Below are 27,887 nucleotides of genomic sequence, written 5' to 3'. Positions count from 1 at the left end.
TGAGGAAGCAATAGGAAAAGGAATCTTGTTCATATCCCTTTAAATCCAGCAAAGGGAGGCTATGGAACCTGGAGTTTTCAAAATAGAAGCCACTTCCTGTTTTGATTTTCCTCAGAGTTTCGCCTGCAATATCAGTTCTGTTATACTCACAGACAATATTTTGACAGTTTTGGAAACTTTAGAGTGTTTTCTATCCAATACTAATAATAATATGCATATATTAGTAACTGAGACTGAGGAGCTGGCCGTTTACAATGGGCAACTTTTCATCCAAGCTACTCAATACTGCCCCTGCAGCCATAAAAAGTTAAGAAGGAAATAAATTCCACAAATTAACTTTTAACAAGACACACCTGTTAATTGAAATGCATTCCAGGTGACTACCTCATGAAGCTGGTTGGGAGAATGCCAAGAGTGTGCAAAGCTGTCATCAAGGCAAAGGGTGGTTACTTTGAAGAATCTCAAATATAAAATATATTTTGATTTGTTTAACACTTTTTTTGCTTACTTCATGATACCACATGTGTTATTTCATAGTTTTGATGTCTTCACTATGTAGAAAATAGTCAAATAAAAAAAATGAGTTGGTGTCCAAACTTTTGACTTGTAGCCTAGTGGTTAGAGCGTTGGACTAGTAACCGGAAGGTTGCAAGTTCAAACCCCCAAGCTGACAAGGTACAAATCTGTCGTTCTGCCCCTGAACAGGCAGTTAACCCACTGTTCCTAGGCCGTCATTGAAAATAAGAATTTGTTCTTAACTGACTTGCCTAGTTAAATAAAGGTACAAATAAATAAATAAAAATAAAGACATTAAGGATGTTCTCTCAAGTGTGCTGTTTTGTAGGTGGCACATTTAGGCCTGCCTCTTTAAATGTTTGCTCTTGTGGCTTTCAGTAAGGTTCATGGAATTTGCTACTCAACCATCATAGCTAATGCTATTTTCTCTCAATTCAATTCAATTCAAGGGCTTTATTGGCATGGGAAACATGTGTTAACATTGCCAAAGCAAGTGAGGTAGATAATATATAAAGTGAATATATAAAGTGAAATAAACAATAAAAATTAACAGTAAACATCACACATACAGAAGTTTCAAAACAATAAAGACATTACAAATGTCATATTATATATATATACAGTGTTTTAACAATGTACAAATGGTAAAGGACACAAGATAAAATAAATAAGCATAGATATGGGTTGTATTTACAATGGTGTGTGTTCTTCACTGGTTGCCCTTTTCTCGTGGCAACAGGTCACAAATCTTGTTGCTGTGATGGCACACTGTGGAATTTCACCCAGTAGATAAGTTTTTCAAAATTTGATTTGTTTTCGAATTCTCTGTGGATCTGTGTAATCTGAGGGAAATTTGTCTCTCTAATATGGTCATACATTGGGCAGGAGGTTAGGAAGTGCAGCTCAGTTTCCACCTCATTTTGTGGGCAGTGAGCACATAGCCTGTCTTCTCTTGAGAGCCATGTCTGCCTACGGCGGCCTTTCTCAATAGCAAGGCTATGCTCACTGAGTCTGTACATAGTCAAAGCTTTCCTTAATTTTGGGTCAGTCACAGTGGTCAGGTATTCTGCCGCTGTGTACTCTCTGTGTAGGGCCAAATAGCATTCTAGTTTGCTCTGTTTTTTTGTTAATTCTTTCCAGTGTGTCAAGTAATTCTCTTTTTGTTTTCTCATGATTTGGTTGGGTCTAATTGTGCTGCTGTCCTGGGGATCTGTAGGGTGTGTTTGTGTTTGTGAACAGAGCCCCAGGACCAGCTTGCTTAGGGGACTCTTCTCCAGGTTCATCTCTCTGTAGGTGATGGCTTTGTTGTGGAAGGTTTGGGAATCGCTTCCTTTTAGGTGGTTATAGAATTTTACGGCTCTTTTCTGGATTTTGATAATTAGTGGGTATCGGCCTAATTCTGCTCTGCATGCATTATTTGGTGTTCTACGTTGTACACAGAGGATATTTTTGCAGAATTCTGCGTGCAGAGTCTCAATTTGGTGTTTGTCCCATTTTGTGAAGTCTTGGTTGGTGAGCGGACCCCAGACCTCACAACCATAAAGGGCAATGGGCTCTATGACTGATTCAAGTATTTTTAGCCAAATCCTAATTGGTATGTTGAAATTTATGTTCCTTATGATGGCATAGAATGCCCTTCTTGCCTTGTCTCTCAGATCGTTCACAGCTTTGTGGAAGTTACCTGTGGCGCTGATGTTTAGGCCAAGGTATGTATAGTTTTTTGTGTGCTCTAGGGCAACAGTGTCTAGATGGAATTTGTATTTGTGGTCCTGGTGACTGGACCTTTTTTGGAACACCATTATTTTGGTCTTACTGAGATTTACTGTCAGGGCCCAGGTCTGACAGAATCTGTGCATACGATCTAGGTGCTGCTGTAGGCCCTCCTTGGTTGGTGACAGAAGCACCAGATCATCAGCAAACAGCAGACATTTGACTTCGGATTCTAGTAGGGTGAGGCCGGGTGCTGCAGACTTTTCTAGTGCCCGCGCCAATTCGTTGATATATATGTTGAAGAGGGTGGGGCTTAAGCTGCATCCCTGTCTAACTCCACGACCCTGTGTGAAGAAATGTGTGTGTTTTTTGCCAATTTTAACCGCACACTTGTTGTTTGTGTACATGGATTTTATAATGTTGTATGTTTTACCCCCAACACCACTTTCCATCAGTTTGTATAGCAGACCCTCATGCCAAAATTGAGTCGAAGGCTTTTTTGAAATCAACAAAGCATGAGAAGACTTTGCCTTTGTTTTGGTTTGTTTGGTGGTCAATTAGGGTGTGCAGGGTGAATACATGGTCTGTTGTACGGTAATTTGGTAAAAAGCCAATTTGACATTTGCTCAGTACATTGTTTTCATTGAGGAAGTGTACGAGTCTGCTGTTAATGATAATGCAGAGGATTTTCCCAAGGTTACTGTTGACGCATATTCCATGGTAGTTATTGGGGTCAAATTTGTCTCCACTTTTGTGGATTGGGGTGATCAGTCCTTGGTTCCAAATATTGGGGAAGATGCCAGAGCTAAGGATGATGTTAAAGAGTTTTAGTATAGCCAATTGGAATTTGTTGTTTGTATATTTGATCATTTCATTGAGGATACCATCAACACCACAGGCCTTTTTGGGTTGTAGGGTTTTTATTTTGTCCTGTAGCTCATTCAATGTAATTGGAGAATCCAGTGGGTTCTGGTAGTCTTTAATAATTGATTCTAAGATCTGTATTTGATCATGTATTTGTTTTCATGTAATTCTTTGTTATAGAGACAAAAAGATTGGAGAAGTGGTTTACCCATACATCTCCATTTTGGATAGATAATTCTTCGTGTTGTTGTTTGTTTAGTGTTTTCCAATTTTCCCAGAAGTGGTTAGAGTCTATGGATTCTTCAATTACATTGAGCTGATTTCTGACATGCTGTTCCTTCTTTTTCCGTAGTGTATTTCTGTATTGTTTTAGTGATTCACCATAGTGAAGGCGGAGACTCAGGTTTTCCGGGTCTCTATGTTTTTGGCTGGACAGGTTTCTCAATTTCTTTCTTAGATTTTTGCATTCTTCATCAAACCATTTGTCATTGTTTTTCATTTTCTTCGGTTTTCTATTTGAGATTTTTAGATTTGATAGGGAGGCTGAGAGGTCAAATATACTGTTAAGATTTTCTACTGCCAAGTTTACACCTTCACTATTACAGTGGAACGTTTTACCCAGGAAATTGTCTAAAAGGGATTGAATTTGTTGTTGCCTAATTGTTTTTTGGTAGCTTTCCAAACTGCATTCCTTCCATCTATAGCATTTCTTAATGTTACTCAGTTCCTTTGGCTTTGATGCCTCATGATTGAGTATTGCTCTGTTTAAGTAGACTGTGATTTTGCTGTGGTCTGATAGGGGTGTCAGTGGGCTGACTGTGAACGCTCTGAGAGACTCTGGGTTGAGGTCAGTGATAAAGTAGTCTACAGTACTACTGCCAAGAGATGAGCTATAGGTGTACCTACCATAGGAGTCCCCTCGAAGCCTACCATTGACTATGTACATACCCAGCGTGCGACAGAGCTGCAGGAGTTGAGACCCGTTTTTGTTGGTTATGTTGTCATAGTTGTGCCTAGGGGGGCATATGTGGGAGGGAATGCTGTCACCTCCAGGCAGGTGTTTGTCCCCCTGTGTGCTGAGGGTGTCAGGTTCTTGTCCGGTTCTGGCATTTAGGTCGCCACAGACTAGTACATGTCCCTGGGCCTGGAAATGATTGATTTCCCCCTCCAGGATGGAGAAGCTGTCTTCATTAAAATATAGGGATTCTAGTGGGGGGATATAGGTAGCACACAGGAGGACATTTTTCTCTGTTAGGATAATTTCCTTTTGAATTTCTAGCCAAATGTAGAATGTTCCTGTTTTGATTAATTTAATGGAGTGAGTTAGGTCTGCTCTATACCAAATTAGCATACCCCCTGAGTCCCTTCCCTGTTTCACACCTGGTAGTTTGGTCGATGGGACTACCAGCTCTCTGTAACCTAGAGGGCAACCTCCTCTCTCTCTCAGCTGTGCCATCCTACTGTAGCAAGCTTGGTTGCCAGCTGTAGCAAGAGAGTTGTATACATGTGGCAGTGTATAGTATAGCCCTATAAGTATCCACAAGTATAGTAGTATGTGTCCACTGAGACAAGTGACTGAGATTCTCAGAGCAATTTATCTCAAATGCATTGATGTGAATATAACCTTTTATAGTATCTTGAGGACATTTTCTCACCAGTGATCTCAGAATGTCTTCCTCTGCCTCCTGCAGGGTGGATATACAGTATTTACGTAGCCTAACACCACTATCATATGCCATCCTACTGGCAGTACTGTCACTGGCAGCCTGGGGGAGGGAGTGGGCAGAGACTGCCCTATCCGAAACTCCTCTCCAGCGATCGCTCACAGCAAGGATCACGATTCTCCATTTAATTATGTGCTTTTTTAATTGGAAGAGAATGAGGACTGCCAGCAGGGGAGACGTTATGAAATAACGAGATTCAGCAAAACTGTTGTTGAAGCCATTTGGTTGTTGCTGCTGAACACAGGTTCATGCAGCATACAGTCTGAGATATACAGTACACACAGTGACTGCACACTGTCAATGCATAAGAACATGCATACCAGCAAAATAAGTGCTTGCCTGTAGTATTAGTATTATATTTTACTTTCATACTCAAATTAAGCAATAGATCCCAGTTGTCCATCCAATTTCCTGTGAGGTGTAGGAGTGAATCATCAATGGGACCTTTCTGCTCAAAGCCTCTTAGAAGCAGACAGATAGTCTCTCTGACCATACTAACCAGAACAAACAAACCACTCAATACGACACGATTACAGCACTGCACTGTGTGTCCTGGCATAGATTACAGTATACATGCCATTTAGCAGACTTACAGTCAGTGGTGGAAACAGTAATAAATTGTCATACTTGAGTAAAAGTAAAGATACCTTAATAGAAAATGACTCAAGTAAAAGTGAAAGTCAGCCAGTAAAATACTACTTGAGTAAAAGTATTTGGTTTTAAAAATACCTAAGTATCAAAAGTAAATGGAATTACTAAAATGTGCTTAAGTATAAAAATGTAAAAGTATAAATCATTTAAAATTCCTTATTACTCAAACCAGACATCACAATTTTCTTGTTTTTTTTATTGACGGATAGCCAGGGGCACACTCCAACACTCAGACATCATTTACAAACGAAGCATGTATGTTTAGTGAGTCTGCCAAATCAGATGCAGTAGGGATGACCAGGCATGTTCGCTTGATAAGTGCGTGAATTGGACAATTGTCCTGTCAAAATGTAATGAGTACTTTTGGGTGTCAGGGAAAATGTATGGAGTAAAAAGTACATCATTTTATTTAGGAATGTAGTGAAGTAAAAGTAAAAGTTGCTAAAAATATAAATAGTAAAGTACAGATACCTCCAAAAAATGACTTAAGTAAAAATACTTGAAAGTACTACTTAAGTACTTTACACCACTGCTTACAGTCATGCAGGCACCCAAATCCACCAAGGGTGTCAGGTAGCAGGATGGAAGAGGAGAGGCGACAGGGTGGCTGAGTTAGACTGAAGGTGGCGGTTAGAATCAGCCTTGGTCGATTTGGGTGCATGCAATTTCATCATCATCAGCTCTTTCTCACTATCCTTCACATTTATTTTAGAGCACAGGGGCTGGTGACAGTCAATGAAGTGCTAACATGAGATGATGACATTAAGGAAGATTTGAAATATAAATAATATGATTGACATGCCTGGTAAGTGGCCAGAGTGTTGAGATTATCTCTGTTTGTTCTTGGCGAGGTATGTAAACCATCCTGAGGGTAATCTATGTGTGTGTTTCTGTTAATGACTGCCCTTTCTGTGCTCTCACTAATGAGCTGCGGTCATGATGGTGTCAATCACATGACATGGGGGATGGCTGGATGTGATGTGCTTCTCTGCGCTAGGGCTCAGCAGGGTCTCTGTCCAAATGACATTTGGATACCTGGTAATTAACCAGGCTGCCTTGCTGTGTGTTTGTTTGTGTGTGTGTGTCTCAGAACTCTGTGTGATATCACAAAATTGTGTGTGTGTGTGTGTGTGTCTCAGAATTCTGTGTGATGTTACAAAATTAAACCTTTGAGAATGGTAAAAAAATATATAATAGTTCGAGCCTTAGAGGAAAAACAGCCCTCCACCTCTTCATCTCTCTCTTTTTCTCCCATGGCCATGACCACTGTTGTTCAGGAGCAACTTTTATCACTGAAGGAGACTTTTGTCCCTCCAAATGATGCCCCCCCGGCATGTAGAGACCTTGACCTAACAAACGATAATTGCCTTGACATCTACAGGAGACAGGAGTACAGCAGTGGCAGCCTGTAGTAAAGTTGAAATAACTCATTGCAGCAGCTGTACCCTTTCTCTAGTCCAGAGTTTCATAAACTATGGGTCGGGACCCAAAGTGGGCCCTGGGTCATGGGTTATGAGACTATATCTATAATCACAAACAATTTCTTCTTCATTTGGGGGAGGACGGGGAATTTCTCATTTGGGTCTCGAGCTGAAAAAGTGTCAGAACACCTGCTCTAGACAATGACTTTGAGGGGACTCCCCGCTTTATTCCAAGTGCATCTAGTGGTCAAGTAGGGTGTATAGTTTCAGCCAACAAAATGGCAGAGGGAGGCACGGGGAGGGTTGTCAACAGCATTGGCACAGAATTGGCAATTATGGTGGTGGAAGGGGGTAAACATACTTTATGTCTGTAGCACGTTATCCACAGACCAATGTCATTGCCAATTTTGTACTGTACAGTGCCTTGCGAAAGTATTCGGCCCCCTTGAACTTTGCGACCTTTTGCCACATTTCAGTCTTCAAACATAAAGATATAAAACTGTATTTTTTGTGAAGAATCAACAACAAGTGGGACACAATCATGAAGTGGAACGACATTTATTGGATATTTCAAACTTTTTTAACAAATCAAAAACTGAAAAATTGGGCGTGCAAAATTATTCAGCCCCTTTACTTTCAGTGCAGCAAACTCTCTCCAGAAGTTCAGTGAGGATCTCTGAATGATCCAATGTTGACCTAAATGACTAATGATGATAAATACAATCCACCTGTGTGTAATCAAGTTTCCGTATAAATGCACCTGCACTGTGATAGTCTCAGAGGTCCGTTAAAAGCGCAGAGAGCATCATGAAGAACAAGGAACACACCAGGCAGGTCCGAGATACTGTTGTAAAGAAGTTTAAAGCCGGATTTGGATACAAAAAGATTTCCCAAGCTTTAAACATCCCAAGGAGCACTGTGCAAGCGATAATATTGAAATGGAAGGAGTATCAGACCACTGCAAATCTACCAAGACCTGGCCGTCCCTCTAAACGTTCAGCTCATACAAGGAGAAGACTGATCAGAGATGCATGATCACTCTGGATGAACTGCAGAGATCTACAGCTGAGGTGGGAGACTCTGTCCATAGGACAACAATCAGTCGTATATTGCACAAATCTGGCCTTTATGGAAGAGTGGCAAGAAGAAAGCCATTTCTTAAAGATATTCATAAAAAGTGTTGTTTAAAGTTTGCCACAAGCCACCTGGGAGACACACCAAACATGTGGAAGAAGGTGCTCTGGTCAGATGAAACCAAAATTGAACTTTTTGGCAACAATGCAAAACGTTATGTTTGGCGTAAAAGCAACACAGCTCATCACCCTGAACACACCATCCCCACTGTCAAACATGGTGGTGGCAGCATCATGGTTTGGGCCTGCTTTTCTTCAGCAGGGACAGGGAAGATGGTTAAAATTGATGAGAAGATGGATGGAGCCAAATACAGGACCATTCTGGAAGAAAACCTGATGGAGTCTGCAAAAGACCTGAGACTGGGACGGAGATTTGTCTTCCAACAAGACAATGATCCAAAACATAAAGCAAAATCTACAATGGAATGGTTCAAAAATAAACATATCCAGGTGTTAGAATGGCCAAGTCAAAGTCCAGACCTGAATCCAATCGAGAATCTGTGGAAAGAACTGAAAACTGCTGTTCACAAATGCTCTCCATCCAACCTCGCTGAGCTCGAGCTGTTTTGCAAGGAGGAATGGGAAAAAAAATCAGTCTCTCGATGTGCAAAACTGATAGAGACTGATAGCGACTTACAGCTGTAATCGCAGCAAAAGGTGGCGCTCCAAAGTATTAACTTAAGGGGGCTGAATAATTTTGCACGCCCAATTTTTCAGTTTTTGATTTGTTAAAAAAGTTTGAAATATCCAATAAATGTTGTTCCACTTCATGATTGTGTCCCACTTGTTGTTGATTCTTCACAAAAAAATACAGTTTTATATCTTTATGTTTGAAGCCTGAAATGTGGCAAAAGGTCGCAAAGTTCAAGGGGGCCGAATACTTTCGCATGGCACTGTATATGTTGTGTTGCCTCGGCTGCTTTCTCAGACTTATTTTTCTCTCTGACTATGAAGAGTTTAGAATTTAAACTGGCACAGTACAGTGCATGATGCAACAGTGATAACAAGAAAGTAGTCTGACCCTGGTTGTTGAAGATGTCAATCTCATATCGAGGATTGCAGTAAGAACACTGTGTGAGGTCTGAGGGTGAAGTGACAGCTTGTAGAAGAGCTTTGAAACTTTTCAATTGACTTTATTAGAATGTCCACTCCCCACCAACCTCCCAGTGCCCAGTTGCCCCTAGTTACAGCACTCTGGAATCCTTCTTCTCCCATGAGGCCATTCAGCTCGCTGTTACCATGGTGTCACATTCATCCCTCTAAAATTGCATACTGTATCTCCAGATGGCTGAATGCTTTAATGAAATGAAAATCCAATTCAAGGTCAGATCCTGGCCTTATCTCATGTGTATTATATCTACATAGAGGTTTGTATCTGCTGATTGAGTAGCACATCCTACATTGTTTTATTCAGAATGTTCATTAACCGTGTAACAATCCTTCCCCTTACCTCATGGAAGACCTGCCATTGAACAGTAGCCTGGTTTAATTAAATGGTTCCTTCCAGGGATTTTTCTTCATGTCTGTTGGTTTCAAAGTGCATGTCCAGTCCAATGTATTCAAATGCTTTCACTGCTTCACAGACTAAGGATTTTCACCGCACAGCATGAACCAAAAAATAATTGAAAATGTTTCATCCTCTGAGGAAATAAAAGTGTCTTATTAGATTAGTGCTCCTCTGAGTGAGTGGGAGTAGAACGTGGGATGTTATTATTGTCTACAGTCCAGTGTATTGATGGGCTATTCAAATTCTCTCCATTTACACCCCCCTTCTCCTTTCTTCTTTTTCTGTCTTTTACCACCTCCTTGGTCTGTAATGTTCCAACTTCCAAGTGTCATTTATAGTACAATATTAGATGCCTCCATATTGCCAATTCTAAAGGCCATTTAGAGACTTAATTTAACCTGCGGAGGAAAAAAACCTTCTGGTTGTGAAATATGTTTTTTTAACAGCAAACGACCATAATGCAGCAAAACTACCACCATACGACCTCCTTTGTGCCCTCAACATTCTATATTATATTATTAAATATATAACATAATTACTCAACATACAGTGCATTCAGACCCCTTGACTTTTTCCACATTTTGAGATGTCACAACCTTATTCTAAAATGGATAAACTTAAAAGAAAATCCTCATCAATCTACACATAAAACCCCATAATGACAAAACACAACACATTATTTTTTTGTTGTTGCTCAGTTATAGAAAATTCAAAACAGAAGTACCTTATTTACATACAGTAAGTATTTAGACCTTTTGCTAGGAGACTCGAAGTATTTAGACCTTTTGCTAGGAGACTCGAAATTGAGCTCAGGTGCATCCTGTTTCCATTGATCATCCTTGACATTGATTGATTGGAGTCCACCTGTGGTAAATTCAATTGATTAGACATGATTTGGAAAGGCATACACCTGTCTATATAAGGTCCCACAGTTGTCAGTCTATGTCAGAACAAAAACCAAGCCATGAGGTCGAAGGAAATTGTCCGTGGAGCTCCGAGAAAGGATTGTGTCGAGGAACAGATCTGGGGAAGGGTACCAAAACATTTTTGCAGCAAATCAAATCAAATTTTATTGGTCACATACACATGGTTAGCAGATGTTAATGCAAGTGTAGCGAAATGCTTGTGCTTCTAGTTCCAACAATGCAGTAATAACCAACGAGTAATCTAACCTAACAATTTCACAACAGCTACCTTATACACACAAGTGTAAAGGGATGAAGAATATGTACATAAAGATATATGAATGAGTGATGGTACAGAACGGCATAGGCAAGATGCAGTAGATGGTATCGAGTACAGTATATACATATGAGATGAGTAATGTAGGGTATGTAAACATTATATTAAGTGGCATTGTTTAAAGTGGCTAGTGATAAATGTTTTACATGTATGGCAGCAGCCACTCAATGTTAGTAGTGGCTGTTTAACAGTCTGATGGCCTTGAGATAGAAGCTGTTTTTCAGTCTCTCGGCCCCTGCTTTGATGCACCTGTACTGACCTCGCCTTCTGGATGATAGCGGGGTGAACAGGCAGTGGCTTGGGTGGTTTTTGTCCTTGATGATCTTTATGGCCTTCCTGTGACATCGGGTGGTGTAGGTGTCCTGGAGGGAAGGTAGTTTGCCCCCGGTGATGCGTTGTGCAGCATTGAAGGTCCTCAAGAACACAGTGGCTTCCATCATTCTTAAATGGAAGAAGTTTGGAACCACCAAGACTCTTCCTAGAGCTGGCTGCCCGGCCAAACTGAGCAATCGGGGGAGAAGGGCCTTGGTCAGGGAGGTGACCAAGAACCCGATGGTCACTCTGACAGAGCTCCAGAGTTCCTCTGTGGAGATGGGAGAACCTTCCAGAAGGACAACAATCTCTGCAGCACTGCACCAATCAGGCCTTTATGGTAGAGTGGAAGCCAGACTGAAGCCACTCCTCAGTAAAAAGCACATGACAGCCCGCTTGAAGTTTTCCAAAAGGCACCTAAAAGTCTCTCATACCATGAAAAACAAGATTCTCTGGTCTGATGAAACTCGAACTCTTTGGCCTGAATGCCAAGCGTCACATCTGGAGGAAAACATTTTAAAACCTGTTTTTACTTTGTCATTATGGGGTATTGTGTGTAGATTGATGAGTGAGTGGTGTTAGGAACCATCAGAGTCCTTCTCCCATCGCTGTATGAATCTTCATCAACTTGACACATTGCTATTTTTGACTATAAAGCATAATTACTTAAAACAGCATTATGGATATTTGCATGCACATACACACATACGCTGCACACGCACACATGCACAATTTGTACTGGGCAGTGACTCTTGTTGATCTACTTGATTGATGATGATTACATGAAAGTCTGTGCCATTTGAATCAGCTCTTAGCCGCTGAATAAGAGGAAATTGTGATTTATTAAAGCTTCTTCACCCATCATATCTCCATAAAAAGCCTTAATGTACTGGATTATTTTTATTTAATTTTTTTATTTCACCTTTATTTAACCAGGTAGGCTAGTTGAGAACAAGTTCTCATTTGCAACTGCGACCTGGCCAAGATAAAGAGTAGCAATTCGACACATACAACAACACAGAGTTACACATGGAATAAACTAAACACACAGTCAATAATACAGTAGAACAAAAGAAAACAAAAAGTCTATATACAGTGAGTGCAAATGAGGTAAGTTAAGTTATTGTCTTTGATCATGTTAAATTTCCCATTGGAAGTCTGAGCACAGTGTCCTTTGTTATGATTTTGGGGGTGACTGATTTTGTATGTTGCGAATTGATTGGTTTGACTTCTTAGTAAGTATATTAGGATCCGATTGGTTAGGAGAGCTGTGTGTGCTCAGCTTCTATTGGCAGGTTGCCTGTGCTGTGTGCTACTGTTCAGAGGTGTTCAGTTTAATCCGTTCACCACAGCCTCATCCAGGCCACTCTGAGAACATGTAGTAGGGCTAGTGTAGATTACATCTGAATAATATTGGGTTATTGTTAATGAATTGATCCTGTCAGTGACGCTGCTGATCATAATGATGCAGGGTAGGGATGGGATGCAGTAATGAGGGTTGCGCTCCCCCCTGTTCCCATCATGACAGATGGTAGCCACTCAGAGGAGACAAGGGACTTATACTATAGATAACTCAATCGCTGTCTCTACCAAGCTCTGTACTGTAGGAGTCTGCAGTATCAACACCTAATAAAACTAATGATACAGTATGTTGATGTATGCTTCACGCCCCTACGCTAAATTATTTTATGTGGTAACATCTGTTGATGAGCATCTGTCCTGCGAGGAGTTTGGTGTATTTCTTTATCGTGGCAGACAGTGCAGGTTTGGCTGTGCTGATTTGATGGACGGCAATAAGGAAAGCTGACAGCCTTGTGAGAGCCACTTGTGTTCCTCATTCATCAGACAAAACAGGTCTCTGGGACCGGCCCTGGCTCTGTGTGGGGCCGGTCCTCGTTGTGCGTGCACACGCTATCATTTTCAGACTCTTTCTCTCTTTCTCTCTCGCTCTCTCTCTCCCTCTCTCTGTTACTTCATGTGGAAGAGTAACTTCAAGTTACTTCATGTGGAAGAGTTCCGTGTAGTCGTGGCTCTATGTAGTACTGTGCATTTCCCAGAGTCCTTTCCGGACTGTGAAGAGACCCCTGGTGTCAGCTCTTGTGGGGTAAGGTACGGGTGTCTGAGCTGTGTGCTAGTCGTTTGAACAGACAGCTTGCTGCTTTCAACATGTCAACACCTCTCACAAAGACAAGTAGTGATGCAGTCACTCTCTTCTCTTCTTTGAGCCAGGAGAGATTGACATGCGTGTTATTGATATTAGCCCTCGGTGTACATTTAAGGGCCAGCCGTGCTGCCCTGTTCTGACTGTAATTTGCCGATGTCTTGCTTTGTGGCACTTCACCATATAACTGGGCAGTAGTCCAGGTGTGATAAAACCTGTAGGACTTGTTTTGTTGATTGTGATGTCAAGAAAGCAGAGCAACACTTTATCACGGACAGACCTCTCCCCATCTTAGCTACCGTTGATTCATCTGTCACACACACACACACACACACACACACACACACACACACACACACACACACACACACACACACCTTCACTTTCAGACACTCCCAACCACAGCTTTGTCTCTAATGAAATGTCCCATCAATCCATCAGAGGAAGATATTCCTGTGTGTGGTAATCTTGCATGGCAGGGGGCTATTCTCCTGTTCTGAATTGATGGCACAGACCATCTCAGGCAGGAGATAAAAGCTGTAAAAAGGTCCTTTATTAGTCTAGGACTAAAAAAGGAATTGTAAAGAGAGAAAAGATGGGTCACTGGAAATGGGTCTCTACACCCTTTTCCTGGATTGGGTCATTAGAAATGAGGAAGATGGCGAATAGAGGAAAAGGGGAGAGATGCACATGGAGTCTGGTTGCCATGACAACCGGGAAGCCCAGCACCCCAACAATTATATGATAAAGGATAGAAATGAAATACAGAGTCTGTCTGTTCTTATTCTTAGAAGAGTGCAGGATGTGAGAGCCCTGCTGGAAGTAAAAGTGCTAATTGCATCCCTTTTATCTGTAGCAGCGAGGTCTGCATAGTATCATCCGTATTGCGTCTGCCCACTCAGACACATTAGCAGAACCGTTCCCATCTGTCTGATGTACCCCTGTCTGTCCTCACTAACTCCCCACACTTCTTCCCCACACGCACATCACATTTTATTACAAAATAACACCACTGGATATGAGGTCTTTTCATTGCTTTGAATCTAATCTGAACTCTATCGGAAAAACGTGACCATCTGAGCAGAGCTTTTCATGCAGTTTGGGGTTTATACTGTGTCTTTATCAGATCCTGATGCTTGCATACTGTATGAGTTATAGTCCACCTATCAGCCTGGAACACAGAGAATGTTATTCCCTTTCCCGTTGGTGAACAGAGATAACACTGGAACCAGAGATCTGCCCACATCAGAACCTGATGTCCAGCCCATATCCCACTGTACCCACTGAGCTGCAGTAGTGGCCATATCCTCCAGCACACTCTAATTTGGAGAAGATAGGGCTGGGCTGGCGTGCTTCTTCATGCGCATGGTATTCCTTAGTGGGAGTACTGCGGTAAAAGTGGGTCAGTGTTTAATTAACTGCTGGTACAGTTGTGCTGTTCTGAGACTCTACTGCCTCATATGGAAACAGGGTGAGACAGGGGGACACAGAAGAGAGGTGGAGATGAGCCTGTGTCTAGTATAAAGATGTTTCTCCTCTGTTCCAGCAGTTCACTCAGCTCTTAAGTGCCTATGCCTGTCTCTCAGGCGCAAATAAGAGATAAATGACAGTGACAGTGGAGAGAGGAGAGGAGAGAGAGGGGGACAGAAAGAGCAATGATGAAGGTAGAGAGAAGAGAAAGAACAGGGGAGGGATATCAATAGGATAGAGAGGAGGGCAGAAATAAAGAGATGATAAGAGAGAGATGGAGGGAGAAAGAGAGAGAGGAACGTGCTGCTGCAGCCAAGAATGAGTGCCAGTTTTAATTCAAAGGACCAGGTTCAAAAGCTTTTCCATTTCAATGTCCCAATAGTTCTGTTAGGTGGCAATAACGAAAACCACTCTCTTTATTTTGGCTTGCACGTTAGTCATTTTCTTACACTGGAGATTAGAGCCTACAATGGCTCCAATAGCCAAAAGTCCAGTTGAACAGCTTCAAGGGCGTGGTGCGCCCGGCCACAGCATGGCTCCACAGACTCCTGTAGTCCTAATAATGCTGACTGGAGTCCTCCTGGCTGGGGCTGGGCCTGGAGTCTGGTTCCTGGGGCTGGGCCTGGAGTCTGGTTCCTTGGGCTGGGCCTGGAGTCTGGTTCCTGGGGCTGGGCCCGATGGCTAAGTTTGAGGGCTAGGACCTGGCCTGGTTCTGGGGTCTTAGTCTAATTCTAGTTCTGATCTTGGGTGCAGGGCCTCTCACTGATTCCAGAGTGGCTCAGTGGGAGCCTGATGGATCAGGAGCCAGCTCTCTCCAGGTCCAGATACCTGTTCAAGCCTTGTAGTGGTACTGTACATCATTCTGGAATCAATAATTACTGATCCGCAGAGAGCTGACCGGTCTGTAACAAAAGCTCTGCAAGTGGTGGCCTCTCAAATGATTTTCACTTTGTTGATCTTACAGCTTGCATATATGCCAGGAGCATTGTGTAAATTCTTTACCATAATCTATAATGGTTCAGAATTGATGGAAGACTGCAGGGTGGGAGGAAGATGAGGATGATGATGATTATCATTATTATGGCGATGATGATTATGGCTATTATGACATTGTTGGTAATGATTCCGGTGATAATGGCGATGATGATATCATGATAAAGACCATGTTCATTGATCACTGTGTGTATACATATTATCACAATGAGCCTAGTGGTAATGACGGTGATCATGGTGTGTAGCTGCATGGTTTATATCCGCTGTTAACCTGATGGATGTCTCCACCTCTCCTCTTCTCCTGCAGATGATGGGAAGCTGTCTCTGGACGAGTTCCAGGCGTTCTTCTCCGACGGAACGCTGAATGAGGAGGAGCTGGAGAATCTGTTTCACTCCATTGACTCAGATAACACAAGGTGAGAGCATCATCACACTGCTGAAGCAGAGGTATTGACCTGCCCATTTGGGTCTGGAGTGCAGGGAGGAGATAGCATTGAGATATATGAAACGATCACAAGTCATCCTCTAGTTTCGGTCTACTTTTGTCCATAGCTGATACATCCCAGGACCTTCATGTCCCTCTTTTCATGCCAGGAGCCTATTCACTAACATAAGGGCTAAAAAGGATGTGCATGTGTGCATGTGTGCATGTGTGCGTGTGTGTGTGTTTGTGTCTGCATATGTGAGCAAATGGATCTATCCTACCGGGGTGTGTATATATTATATATGCAGTACTGTTTAGTAGGCCAGCCCTGCCTGTGTGTATTTTGCCACATTTCTCCCCCGCTCAGTGTCAGGCTGCCTCAGGAGGGTATGCTGCTCCACTGTGTGCATTGTCTTTAATCACATTTCAGATTGAATTATGTAAAAGGGAGGAGACGAGTGCAGCTGCTGAGCTCAAGTCCCTGTTTGCCAGGTCTAGCGCTTCCCTCTCATTAAATAATGAACCAGCACAGCCAGCCGTGAACAATGCCTTAGCAAGGAGCAGAAGGGAGGAGGGGAGGGAAGAGAGAGGAGAGGAGATGAGAGGGAAAAAGGAATAGGACAGGGATGACAGTAGTAGGGTGGAATTGGGTGGATGGGGTCACTCTTAGAAACAAAGGTGCTATCTAGAACCTAAAAGGGTTCTTTGGCTGTCCCCATAGGAGAACCCTTTGAATAACCCTAGAGTATGTCAGACAGTATGCACTATGTTTTTACATGATCTATCTCAAATAGTATGTGTTATCTATCTATATTATCTTCAATATGTAGATCATAATCTGCTTTCTAGTTATGATCAGGACTGTTCTAATAAAGTGTGTTACATTTAGGGGAAAATGTCACTGGTCTGAGAGTGTGTGTGTATATGTTTGCTTGCAAAGTATACAATTTATCTGTACTCATAAATGTCATATCCACCTTTTCAAGATCTTTTGATATGATTTGGTGTGACCTTTAGCTGACAGGCCTTTGTTGATGACACCTCTAGATTAAAAAGTGAAAAAGAGAATGATGAAGAGAAAGATGAAACACCAGGGAAGAGAGAGAGAGAGAGATGATGAAAGAATTGCAGAGTAAGGACAGTCCTCCAGTTCCTGTGTTACCTGTGGTCTCATCCTCTTATCTCCTCCCTCCTTCCTTTTCCTCTTTCACCTTCTTTCACTGTCCTTCCGGCTGGCATTTTACAGCACTCCTGACCGTCCATGTCATCAGCCTTGTTATTTTCAGACACTAAATGCGTTCTCTCTTTAGAATATTGATTGAAAAAAAGATCGTTCCACTCAATTTCTCTTTAATCATAAATACATGCTTTTTATGTCATATATATTTTGATTTTATCTGAAGGTTTTCTTTCCCTTCGTTACTCAGAAGTATAACCAGTTACTATTGGGAGATAATTGATTGGCCTGTTTAAAACGTTAAATTACAATGTAAGCATTTGATATTGTTGGATTCTGGGTCAACTTTGAACATTGCTATACTAGAGAGATGATAGATCAGAAGTATGGTATCTGAGGGATGATAGTGAATGGTTATTACATCAGAAGTTAATGGTTATCTGTAGGAGTCAGATGTCTTTGGAATGTGTAGGGGAGACGGGTGGAGATCTTAGAAACAAACAATGTCACTGAGGGACAGAGGGTGATGTATAACGTTTACATTATGTCAGGATATGTGATTGTTAGCCACCAGGGATCCTCTGGGAAGAGAAGAGACACAGTCTGGTATCAATAACCATGACAGCCTTGAGTTGGGGAGGAGTGAGCACTTTGGGGTAGAGGTCAGGTCAGATGAAGTGAGGAAGAACAGATATCACTAAGGTTCTGTCTAGCAACAGAGATGCATTGGCTGTTCAGTGTGGAGGAGGAGACTCAGCCGAGGAGAAAGGGTTAAATATCAGTGCTTGTGTGAAATGTGATGTCTGAATACAGCTGTGTCGACCCTTTGGGAATAATTAAACTTGGTTAAGCTTCTCTAGTGTCCGTGAGTTATTTACTCTGAAAAATAAGAACCTAACAATATTTAATGCCAATCTGATTTATCGACTGCCCAGACCACAGCAAGCCAAGATGAACTGTTCTCCTTATTCCTGCTCCTCATCAATCTGGTTCCTACACTGCGCCTTTGTAGAGATTTTTTTATCAGTGATTTATAGCAGCATCTTCTATGCCAAAGAATAATAAGATACAAAACGAATAAAGATTTAATAACCTGAAGCTGAATTCATGAGAACAGATTTAGGTTAGGGTTTTGTCAAATTATTGTGGACCTGCTGCTCCCCCCTGATGGAGCAATATAGATATAGATGGTTATAGATCATGTTGTGTTGCATGCCAGCCTTGCCTGTTTCTTACCACATTCTCCCACTGCCTTTTCCCTCTCTCTCTCTCTCTCTCTCCCTATGCTGCTCCTAACTAACCTGTGGTGTGTTAGTAATGTTGACACTAAGGAACTCTGTGGTAAGTATTAACAGATTAATCTGTGTGTGTATTTGTGAGCTTTACTTGTGTTTGTGTGTGTCTTTGGATGTATTGTATATGTGAATGTATGACCAAATCAATCTGTGAAGTCAATATGCCATGTATAGTTTTCTGGCTTCACAATAATCCCAAACTTCCCAGTAGAATATCTGATTTTGTAGTATTCAAACGAAGACTTGATTAATCACGTAGCTAGTTGGTAGTCTCCTAAGTGTGTGTGTACCTGTATACATTTGTATTTGTGTGTACTAGAGCCCGACCTATATGTTTTTTGGGGTCCGATATGATTCCGATTTTTGGGGGGACACAATTTACCGATAAATCTGCCGATATACTATTTTAGATTGGGGAAATTAAAAAATGTAATTTCCCACACTGAATTCTCATAAATTCTCATCCAAAAAAGCAATTGTCCAATAACTATGCTTCAAATGTTGATTTCGTACATTGTGACAATAATGACACATCATGAGAACTGCAGCAAGTGTTCAGATAAGATTGAGATTCCCTTTTTTCATCATTTTTATTGAATACCGGCTATTGTGGAATTACCATCTGATACCGATATAGCAGTAAAAGGCCAATGTCAGTCGATAATATCGGTAAACCGATATTTCGGTCGGGCTCTAGTGTGTACCCCTCTTACCTCTGTCTTTTCCCCTGTCCTTCCAGACTACTTTGTCAAACACATGGGTGACTATGAGGGTGTACTGGCCTCCCTGGAGACTCTCAACCTGTCCATCCTCAGAGCCATGGACTTCACCAAGAAGGTGAGTGTCAACCCGGTATGCTACGCTATTAGATGTGTGTAGGCATGTCTGTCTTGCTTGTTTGTCCTGTCTGTACTACTATATGTATTATTAATTTGCATGTGTTTTCAATGTGGTTTACATTGCAAGGTGGGGACTCACCTCATCCAACACCAGAAAACTTTTCTTTGGAGCTGAGCCTACTTAAGATGAGGATGTTCGTTCTTATAGACAAATACTAGCAATAGGGGGCTGAAAGCTCCTCTTTCCACCAGTAATCTAAAGTAAAGCCCATGTGCTGCAGATAGGACTGGGAGTTACAGTAGATGTGTGTGGTAAACTAATGTGTTAGTGTGGCAGCAGCTCAGATAGGGGCTATATATAGCCTGTCGTTTCAGAGCTTCACTTCCATATTCTGTTTGTTCCTGGCTTCTAATTAACATTGTGTCTGGGTTCAACCTAATGATTCTACTCTGTAGCTCTGAGCTCTAGGGCATCCAGCGACGCAAAGCCAGCACCTAGTTACCTCTCCTCATTATAATGAACAACTGCTGTTTTATGTATCAGCTCTCACCACTGCCCTCTTTCTCCAGGGCATACTGTGCAGTTTACAGTCCTTGTAATTAATGGAGCCAAGCTACAGGGCCAGCCCGCCCATTAGGCAGGATTAGGCAACCGCCTAGCGCGGCAGATTGACGAGGGCAGCAAATTCCAAGCTAAACTGACCAAGACAACACCTCACATAATTCTTCCCAAAAAACAATGACAATCTCTCTCACCCAGTGGCATATGGGCTATTTAGGTGAGCGTTGATACCACCCCGTGACAAGCAGTGCCCACTTTGTCAAAGGCAGGGGCACAAAATATTTAGCATGTCCATGCCCAGTGCTTCTCTCCAGGGTGCTGTTGGAGAGACACACCGCTGCAGCGTTCCATCATTGTTTCGTCAAAAAATGATCGAACATAAATCACGTATCCTATAGCCTATGGTAGAATGGGTATGTGGCGTTTTCTGTAGCCTGTCATGAGACACATGTTACATCATGCACGTTTCTCAGATCAAATAGCCTAACCTGGCACTCAACCAAATAAAAACATGTACTTCAATGTGAAGATGACATATCAACATTATATGCTGTATCAAACAATATATCATAAAACAGGACAGGTCCAAGTAAAATGGAGAATATGGAATGAAAAATCAAGCTACTCACAACTGCTGTCTGGGAGTTTCACCCTCTGGGCTAAATTGTCATGATAATCAGTGATTTTAAGTTTGTATTCCTTATGACGAGCTGCATAATAGCGAAAAAATAAAATACTTCTGCATTTCCTGCAAACACATGGATTCTCTTTGCAAATACAGTGCCTTAAGAAAGTATTCATTCCCCTTATTGTGTATTCATACCCACTTTGTTGTGTTACTGCCTGAATTCAATATATATATATATATATATACCTTTATTTAACTAGGCAAGTCATTTAAGATCAAATTCTTATTTTCAATGACTGCCTAGGAACAGTGGGTTAACTGGCAGTTCAGGGGCAGAACGACAGATTTGTACCTTGTCAGCTCAGGGATTTGAACATGTTTTTAGACATTTTGTCCAAATTGATTGAAAATGAAATCCAGAAATATCTCTTTTACATATCTATTCACACCTCTGAGTCAATACATGTTAGAATGGCCTTTGGTAGCAATTACAGCTGTGAGTCTTTCTAGGTAAGCCTCTAAGAGCTTTGCACAACTGGATTGTACAATATTTGCATGTTATTTTTTTAATTCTTCAAGCTGTGTCAAGTTAGTTGTAACTAGGCCACTCTGGAACTTTCAATGTCGTCTTGGTAAGTAACTCCAGTGAATGTACAAAACCTTAGGAACACCTGCTCTTTCCATGACATAGACTGACCAGGTGAACCCAGGTGAAAGCTATGATACTTTATTGTTGTCACTTGTTAAATCCACTTCAATCAGTGAAAATTAAGGATTTCGAAGCCTTGAGACAATTGAGACATGGATTGTGTATGTGTGCCATCCAGGTTGTATCACATCCGTCCGTGATTGGGAGTCCCATAGGACGGCGCACAATTGGCCCAGCGTCGTCCGGGTTTGGCCAGGGTAGACCGTCATTGTAAATAAGAATGTGTTCTTAATTGACTTGCCTATTTAAATAAAGGTTAAATCAATTTAAAAAATAGGGTGAATGGGAAAGGAACAAGATTTAAGTGCCTTTGAACGAGGTATGGTAGTATGTGCCAGGCTCACCGGTTTGAGTGTGTCAAGAACTGCAACGCTGCTGTTTTTTTATTTATTACACTGAACAGTTTCCAGTGTGTATCAAAAATGGTCCACAACCCAAAATACATCCAAACAACTTGACACAACCTTGGGAAGCATTGGACTCAACATGGGCCAGCATCCCTGTGGAACGCTTGAAACCTTGTAGAGTCCATGTTCTGACGAATTGAGGCTGTTCCGAGGGCAAAAGGGGGTGCAACTGAATATTAAGGTGTACCTAACGTTTTCTACACTAAGTGTACATTTGGCCTTGTGTTTTAGGTTATTGTCCTGCTGAAAGGTGAATTTGTCTTCCAGTGTCTGTTGGAAAGCAGGATTTTGGAAATCTAGGATTTTGCCAGTACTTAGCTCTTTTACCTTTTATTTTTATCCTAGAAAAACGTCCTAGTCCTTGCCGAAAATAAGGATTTTGCCAGTCCTTAGCTCTTTTCCTTTTATTTTTATCCTAGAAAAACGTCCTAGTCCTTGCCGAAAATATGCACACCCATAAACAAGTATACCCATAACATGATGCAGCTACCACCTACCACCATGCTTGAAAATATGAAGAGCGGTACTCAGTGATGTGTTGTGTTGGATTTGCCCCAAACATAACGCTTTGTATTCAGGACAAAGTCAATTTCTTTGCCACAGTTTTTGTAGTTTAGTGCCTTACTGCAAACAGGATGCATGTTTTGGAATATTTGTATTCTGTACAAGCTTCCTTCTTTTCACTCTGTTAGGTTAGTATTGTGGAGTAACTACAATATTGTTGATCCATCCTCAGTTTTCTCCTATCACAGCCATTAAACTGTTTTAGTCACCAATGGCCTCATGGAGAAATCCCTAAACGGCTTCCTTCCTCTCTGACAACTGAGTTAAGAAGGATGCCTGTTAAGGTGTGTGAATACTTTCTGAAGGCACTGTACATTCAGGATAACTCCTGATAAGGTTGGGTAGCTGATGCAGAGCTTAAATAGCCAAAATGATTAGTCACAGGAATCAGGACTAATAAACCCAATGCAACTGCTTGTTTTACAAACGGTAGGCCGACCACATGGATGGGCATTCATAAAATGATATGGCGAGCCGATAGTGTAAGCTACACTATTCTAGTTTTGCGTGGGAGGAAGGCGGCAATTTGTTTTGTCTGCCTAGGGTGGCATCAAGGACCAGGACAGGGCTTGCCAAGCTATATATAAGTACTGCAGGTTAGAGTCCTTAAAGAGTTGATGGAATTAATGGCTGTTGTAAACTATATACGTACACAAGCTGAGTTTACTCTTTAAATATTTACGGTGCTTTCGGAAAGTATTCAGGCCCCCTGACTTTTCCCACATTTTGTTATGTTACAGCCTTATTCTAAAATTTATTGGATTGTTTTTTTAATTCATCGATCTACACACAATAACCGATAACGACAAAGCAAAAACAGGTTTTTAGAAATTCTAGCTAATTTCTTAAAAATAAAAAACGGAAATATCACATATGCATAAGTATTCAGACCCTTTACTCAGTACTTTGTTGAAGCACATTTGACAGTGATTATAGCATTGAGTCTTCTTGGGTATGTCGCTACAAGCTTGGCACACCTATATTTAGGGAATTTTCCCCATTCTTCTCCACAGATCCTCTTAATCTCTGTCAGCTTGGATGGGGAGCATTGCTGCACAACTATTTTCAGGTCTTTCCAGAGATGTTCGATCAGGTTCAAGTCCGGGCTCTGGCTGGGCCCCTCAAGGGCATTCAGAGTCCCAAAGCCACTCCTGCATTGTCTTGGATTTGTCCTGTTGGGTCATTGTCCTGTTGGAAGGTGAACCTTTGCCCCAATCAATTTTGAGATCCTGAGTGCTCTGGAGCAGGTTTTCATCAAGGATCTCTCTGTACTTTGCTCCATTCATCTTTGCCTCAATTCTGCCTAGTCTCCCAGTCCCTGCCACTGAAAAACATCCCCACAGCATGATGCTGCCAACACCATGTTTCACTGTAGAGATGGTACCAGCTTTACTCCGTCAGAAGTGATGCTTGACAGTCAGGCCAAAGAGTTCAATCTTGGTTATATCAGACCAGAAAATCTGGTTTCTCATGGTCTGAGAGTCTTTAGCTGCCTTTTGGCTGTCATGCGCCTTTTACTGAGGAGTGGTTTCCGTCTGGCCACTGTACCATACAGGCCTGATTAGTGGAGTTCTGCAGAGATGGTTATCTTTCTGGAAGGTTCTCCCATCTCCACAGGTTCTCCCATCTCCACAGAGGAACTGTCAGAGTAGCCATCGGTTCTTGGTCACCTCCCTGACCAAGGCCCTTCTCCACCGATTGCTCAGTTTGGCTGGACGGCCACCTCTCGGAAGATCCTTGGTGGTTATAAACTTCTTCCATTTAAGAATGATGGAGGCTACTGTGTTCTTGGGACCTTCAATGCAGCAGAATTGTTTTGGTACCCTTCCCTAGATCTGTGCCTCGACACAATCCTGTCTCGGAGCTCTGCAGACAATCCCTTCGACATCATGGCTTGGTTTCTCAGGACTTATAGGAGGAGAGACACGGAGCTTCGGATGAAAACCACTAATGTTTAAATGCAGCCAAATGATTACCAACAAGAACACCTTCGATAATATAGAAAAACATTTGTCCACCACTGTCAAGTTCTCCTCCTCCTTCTCTTCCTCCACCCTTTTATCCACCACACCGCCAAAAGTTTGGACACACCTACTCATTCAAGGGTTTTTCTTTATTTTTACTATTTTCTACATTATAAAATAATAGTGAAGACATCAAAACTATGAAATAGCACATATGGAATCATGTAGTAACCAAAACAGTGTTATATTAATCTAAATATATTTTATATTTGAGATATGAAATTCTTTCAACCAGCTTCATGAGTTATTCACCTGGAATGCATTCCAATCAACAGGTGTGCCTTGTTAAAAGTTCATTTGTGGAATTTCTTTCCTTCTTAAGGATTGGCGTTTGAGCCAATCAGTTGTGTCAATGCAAGGGTGGTATACAGAAGATAGCCCTATTTGGTAAAAGACCAAGTCCATATTATGGAAAGAACAGCTCAAATAAGCAAAGAGAAATGACAGTCCATAATTTCTTTAAGACTTGAAAGACAGTCAATGCGGAAAATTTAAAGAACTTTGAAAGTTTCTTCAAGTGCAGTCACAAAAACCATCAAGCGCTATGATGAAACTGGCTCTAATCACATAAATGCTTCACAGAGTTCAAGTAAAAGACACATCTCAACATCAACTGTTCAGAGAGTACTGCATGAATCAGGCCTTCATGGTCAAATTGCTGCAAAGAAACCACTACTAAAGGACACCAATAATAAGAAGAGACTTGCTTGGGCAAGAAACACAAGCAATGGACATTAAACCGGTGGAAATCTGTCCTTTGGTCTGATGAGTCCAAATGTTTTGATTTTTGGTTCCACCCACCGTGTCTTTGTGAGACGATAGTAGGTGAACAGGTGATCTCCGCATGTGTAGTTCCCACCGTGAAGCATGGAGGAAGATGTGTGATGGTGTGGGGTTGCTTTGCTGGTGGCACTGTCTGTGATTTATTTAGAATTCAAGGCACACTTAACCAGCATAGCTACCACAGAATTCTGCAGCAATACGACATCCCATCTGGTTTGCGCTTAGTGGGACTATAATTTGTTTTTCAGCAGGACAATGACCCAACACACCTCCAGGTTGTAAAATAGCTATTTGAACCAGAAGGAGAGTGATGGAGTGCTGCATCAGATGATCTGGCATCCACAATCACCCGACCTCAACCTAATTGAGATGGTTTGGGGTGATTGGACCCAAACCAACCAAGGAAAAGCAAGTGCCTTGCAAGACTGTTGGAAAAGCATTCCAGGTGAAGCTGCTTGAGATAATGCCAAGAGTGTGCAAAGCTGTCTTCAAGGCCATGGTTGGCTACTTTGAAGAATTTCAAGTGTAACAAATATTTTGATTTGTTTAACCCTTTTTTGTTACTAAATGATTCCATATGTGTTATTTCATAGTTTTGATGTCTTCACTATTCTTCTACAATGTAGAAAATAGTACAAATAAAATAAAAACCCCTGAATGAGTAGGTGTGTCCAAACGTTTGACTGGTACTGTATATCTTCTCATTCTCTCTTTTAGTTATTTTTCCTTCTCTCACAGCAGTTGTTCCTGTTCTTCTCTCTTCTCTTGCAGCACAGACTGCTATGCTCTGATGTTTCCCTCTTTACGGAGTGTGAAATTCTCCAGGGTAAAGAGAAAATTAAATAATGCTTAAAATGTCTGCCTCATGGTTTGCAGCACAATCCTGTTGCTTGCTGACATTTTACACTTCCTTGTTCTCTCCCTCTCCTGAGTATCGGAAAGGCTATATGGACATGCCTCGTGCCCCAATGGATGAAGTATGGTCGCACAGCGAGAGTTGAGTGGAGATGAACAAATTCGGTTCAGTCAGTTCATTCAGTCGTCCTAATGAGCCCTTCCCAGCTAGCTAGTTTATGTTTGTGGCGAGAAACTTAATTGGGAATTTGAAACTTGTCTGCCAAAGTTGGGACTTGGGAGAGTGTTCAGAATCATCCCGTTTATCGGAGTAGTTGTTTTGTTTTGTTTTTCACAAAAATGTAGACGTTATTGCCGTAGTTGTACATTTTCAAGGAAAATCGCGGTCACCCTGGCCTGATATACAGTATACTGCAGCAAGTGGGAGCAAACGACACCGTGCCCCGTTTTGTTGTGTGGCTGGCTTTGCAGCACAAACTCTACCCATTTAGTAGGCTGTATCACGGTGACATCCAGATGGTTACCACCAATATTACAAGTTATTTCTTGCTTCCCACTCAACTAATGCCCAGTGGGTAGCAACTCATATCTGCAACCACCTCGATACAACACCGTTGTGGTGGTCATTCGCACCGGCTTGTCGATATGTTTGCTAATTGGCATGTCACGGTGACATCCAGTTGTTGATCAATAGGCCTACTTCACTGAAATAAACATCACTTTCTTTTCCAAGTTTTAACTAGCGCCATGCTGCTGTTGTTGCCAGCATAAACTAGCTAGCTGGGAAGGGCTCATCATCAGCTCGACTGACTGAACCAAATCCATTCGTCTCCATACTCAACTCTCAGCTGCACGACATACTGTACGTCATCAATTTGGGCACCAACCGTGTCCGTATAGCATCTCCCTCTGAGTGTGTACCATCTAGACAGGCTTCAATGACTGACATTAACCCCTCCCTTTGAATTAAGCAGCTGTGTTCTGCTTTCTACCTTTGAACTTTGGACGCAGAATTGAGTTCCACATCACTTGAGTTTGATTGCAATCATGTCAATTTTGGCGTTTCTCCTGGAGAGTGTGTCAGGTGTTCTCTCTCGCCTCACTGGAAAATAAAGCCCAGGAGATTGATGTGTATTTGATGTTGGCTAATCGAACAACCCAGGCTCAAATCCATGTGGTGTTTGCATGATCGCCTGACTGGTTTATAGAAGAAGCTATTGAGAGTCCCATCACTCACAGTCTATCCTTCACATCTCAAGGGACACACCACCAATAATTGATGTAAATGTGATATTTACATTCACTTCATTAAATATGAATCCTGTGACAGTCTGCGCGTCAATTAGAGGGACAGTTGTAATCCCTTTTTAGGATGGAAATGAAATATGCAAAACAATTCTCAAAAGTGGTTATTAAGTAACTTATAAACAGGAGCTTGAAATGATGCATCCTAACCTTTCACACAAATCTTTAGTAAATAAGAATAATGAAGTTGTGTTTCATGGGAAAGTAGGGAGTGATTTACGTCTCTACCTTCTAGTGGTAGTGGTACAGTAGTTTTAACACCTTGTCTCTGTCACGCTGCAGGATTACTCATGTGGTTAAATACTATGCATGCCAGTCTCTCTTGGCTAAGAGTTGAGGAGAAACTGACTGCATCACTTAATGTATTGAAAATCCCAAAATTGTTTGCATAGTCAACTTAAACCATAGGGCGGCGCACAATTGGCCCAGCGTCGTCCGGGTTAGGGTTTGGCTAGGGTAGGCCATCATTGTAAATAAGAATCTGTTCTTAACTGACTTGCCTAGTTAAATAAAGGTTAAATAAAAAAATAAAAAATGTAAACACAGCTCTGACACACACACACACACACACAAAGTCACACACACTTACCCCACCAGGCATGTCACTGAGG

General features: G+C 41.7%; 1 protein-coding gene across 1 annotated transcript in view; it reads left to right on the top strand.

Annotated features, from left to right (window-relative positions):
* Window positions 1–27,887, top strand: part of LOC139415960 (N-terminal EF-hand calcium-binding protein 2-like) — a 124,635-nt gene that overhangs the window by 31,192 nt on the left and 65,556 nt on the right. Inside the window, exons 3-5 of the mRNA XM_071164161.1 lie at window positions 16,012–16,120; window positions 18,621–18,646; window positions 19,340–19,437. Of these exons, the coding sequence (XP_071020262.1) occupies window positions 16,012–16,120; window positions 18,621–18,646; window positions 19,340–19,437 (233 nt within the window). The remainder of the gene's footprint in view (window positions 1–16,011; window positions 16,121–18,620; window positions 18,647–19,339; window positions 19,438–27,887) is intronic.

This window comes from Oncorhynchus clarkii, chromosome 1, assembly GCF_045791955.1.
Source record: "Oncorhynchus clarkii lewisi isolate Uvic-CL-2024 chromosome 1, UVic_Ocla_1.0, whole genome shotgun sequence".
Taxonomy (NCBI): Eukaryota; Metazoa; Chordata; class Actinopteri; order Salmoniformes; family Salmonidae; genus Oncorhynchus; species Oncorhynchus clarkii.
The sequence above is the reverse complement of the archived record's forward strand: the minus strand, read 5'-3'. Positions and strand labels throughout refer to the sequence as shown.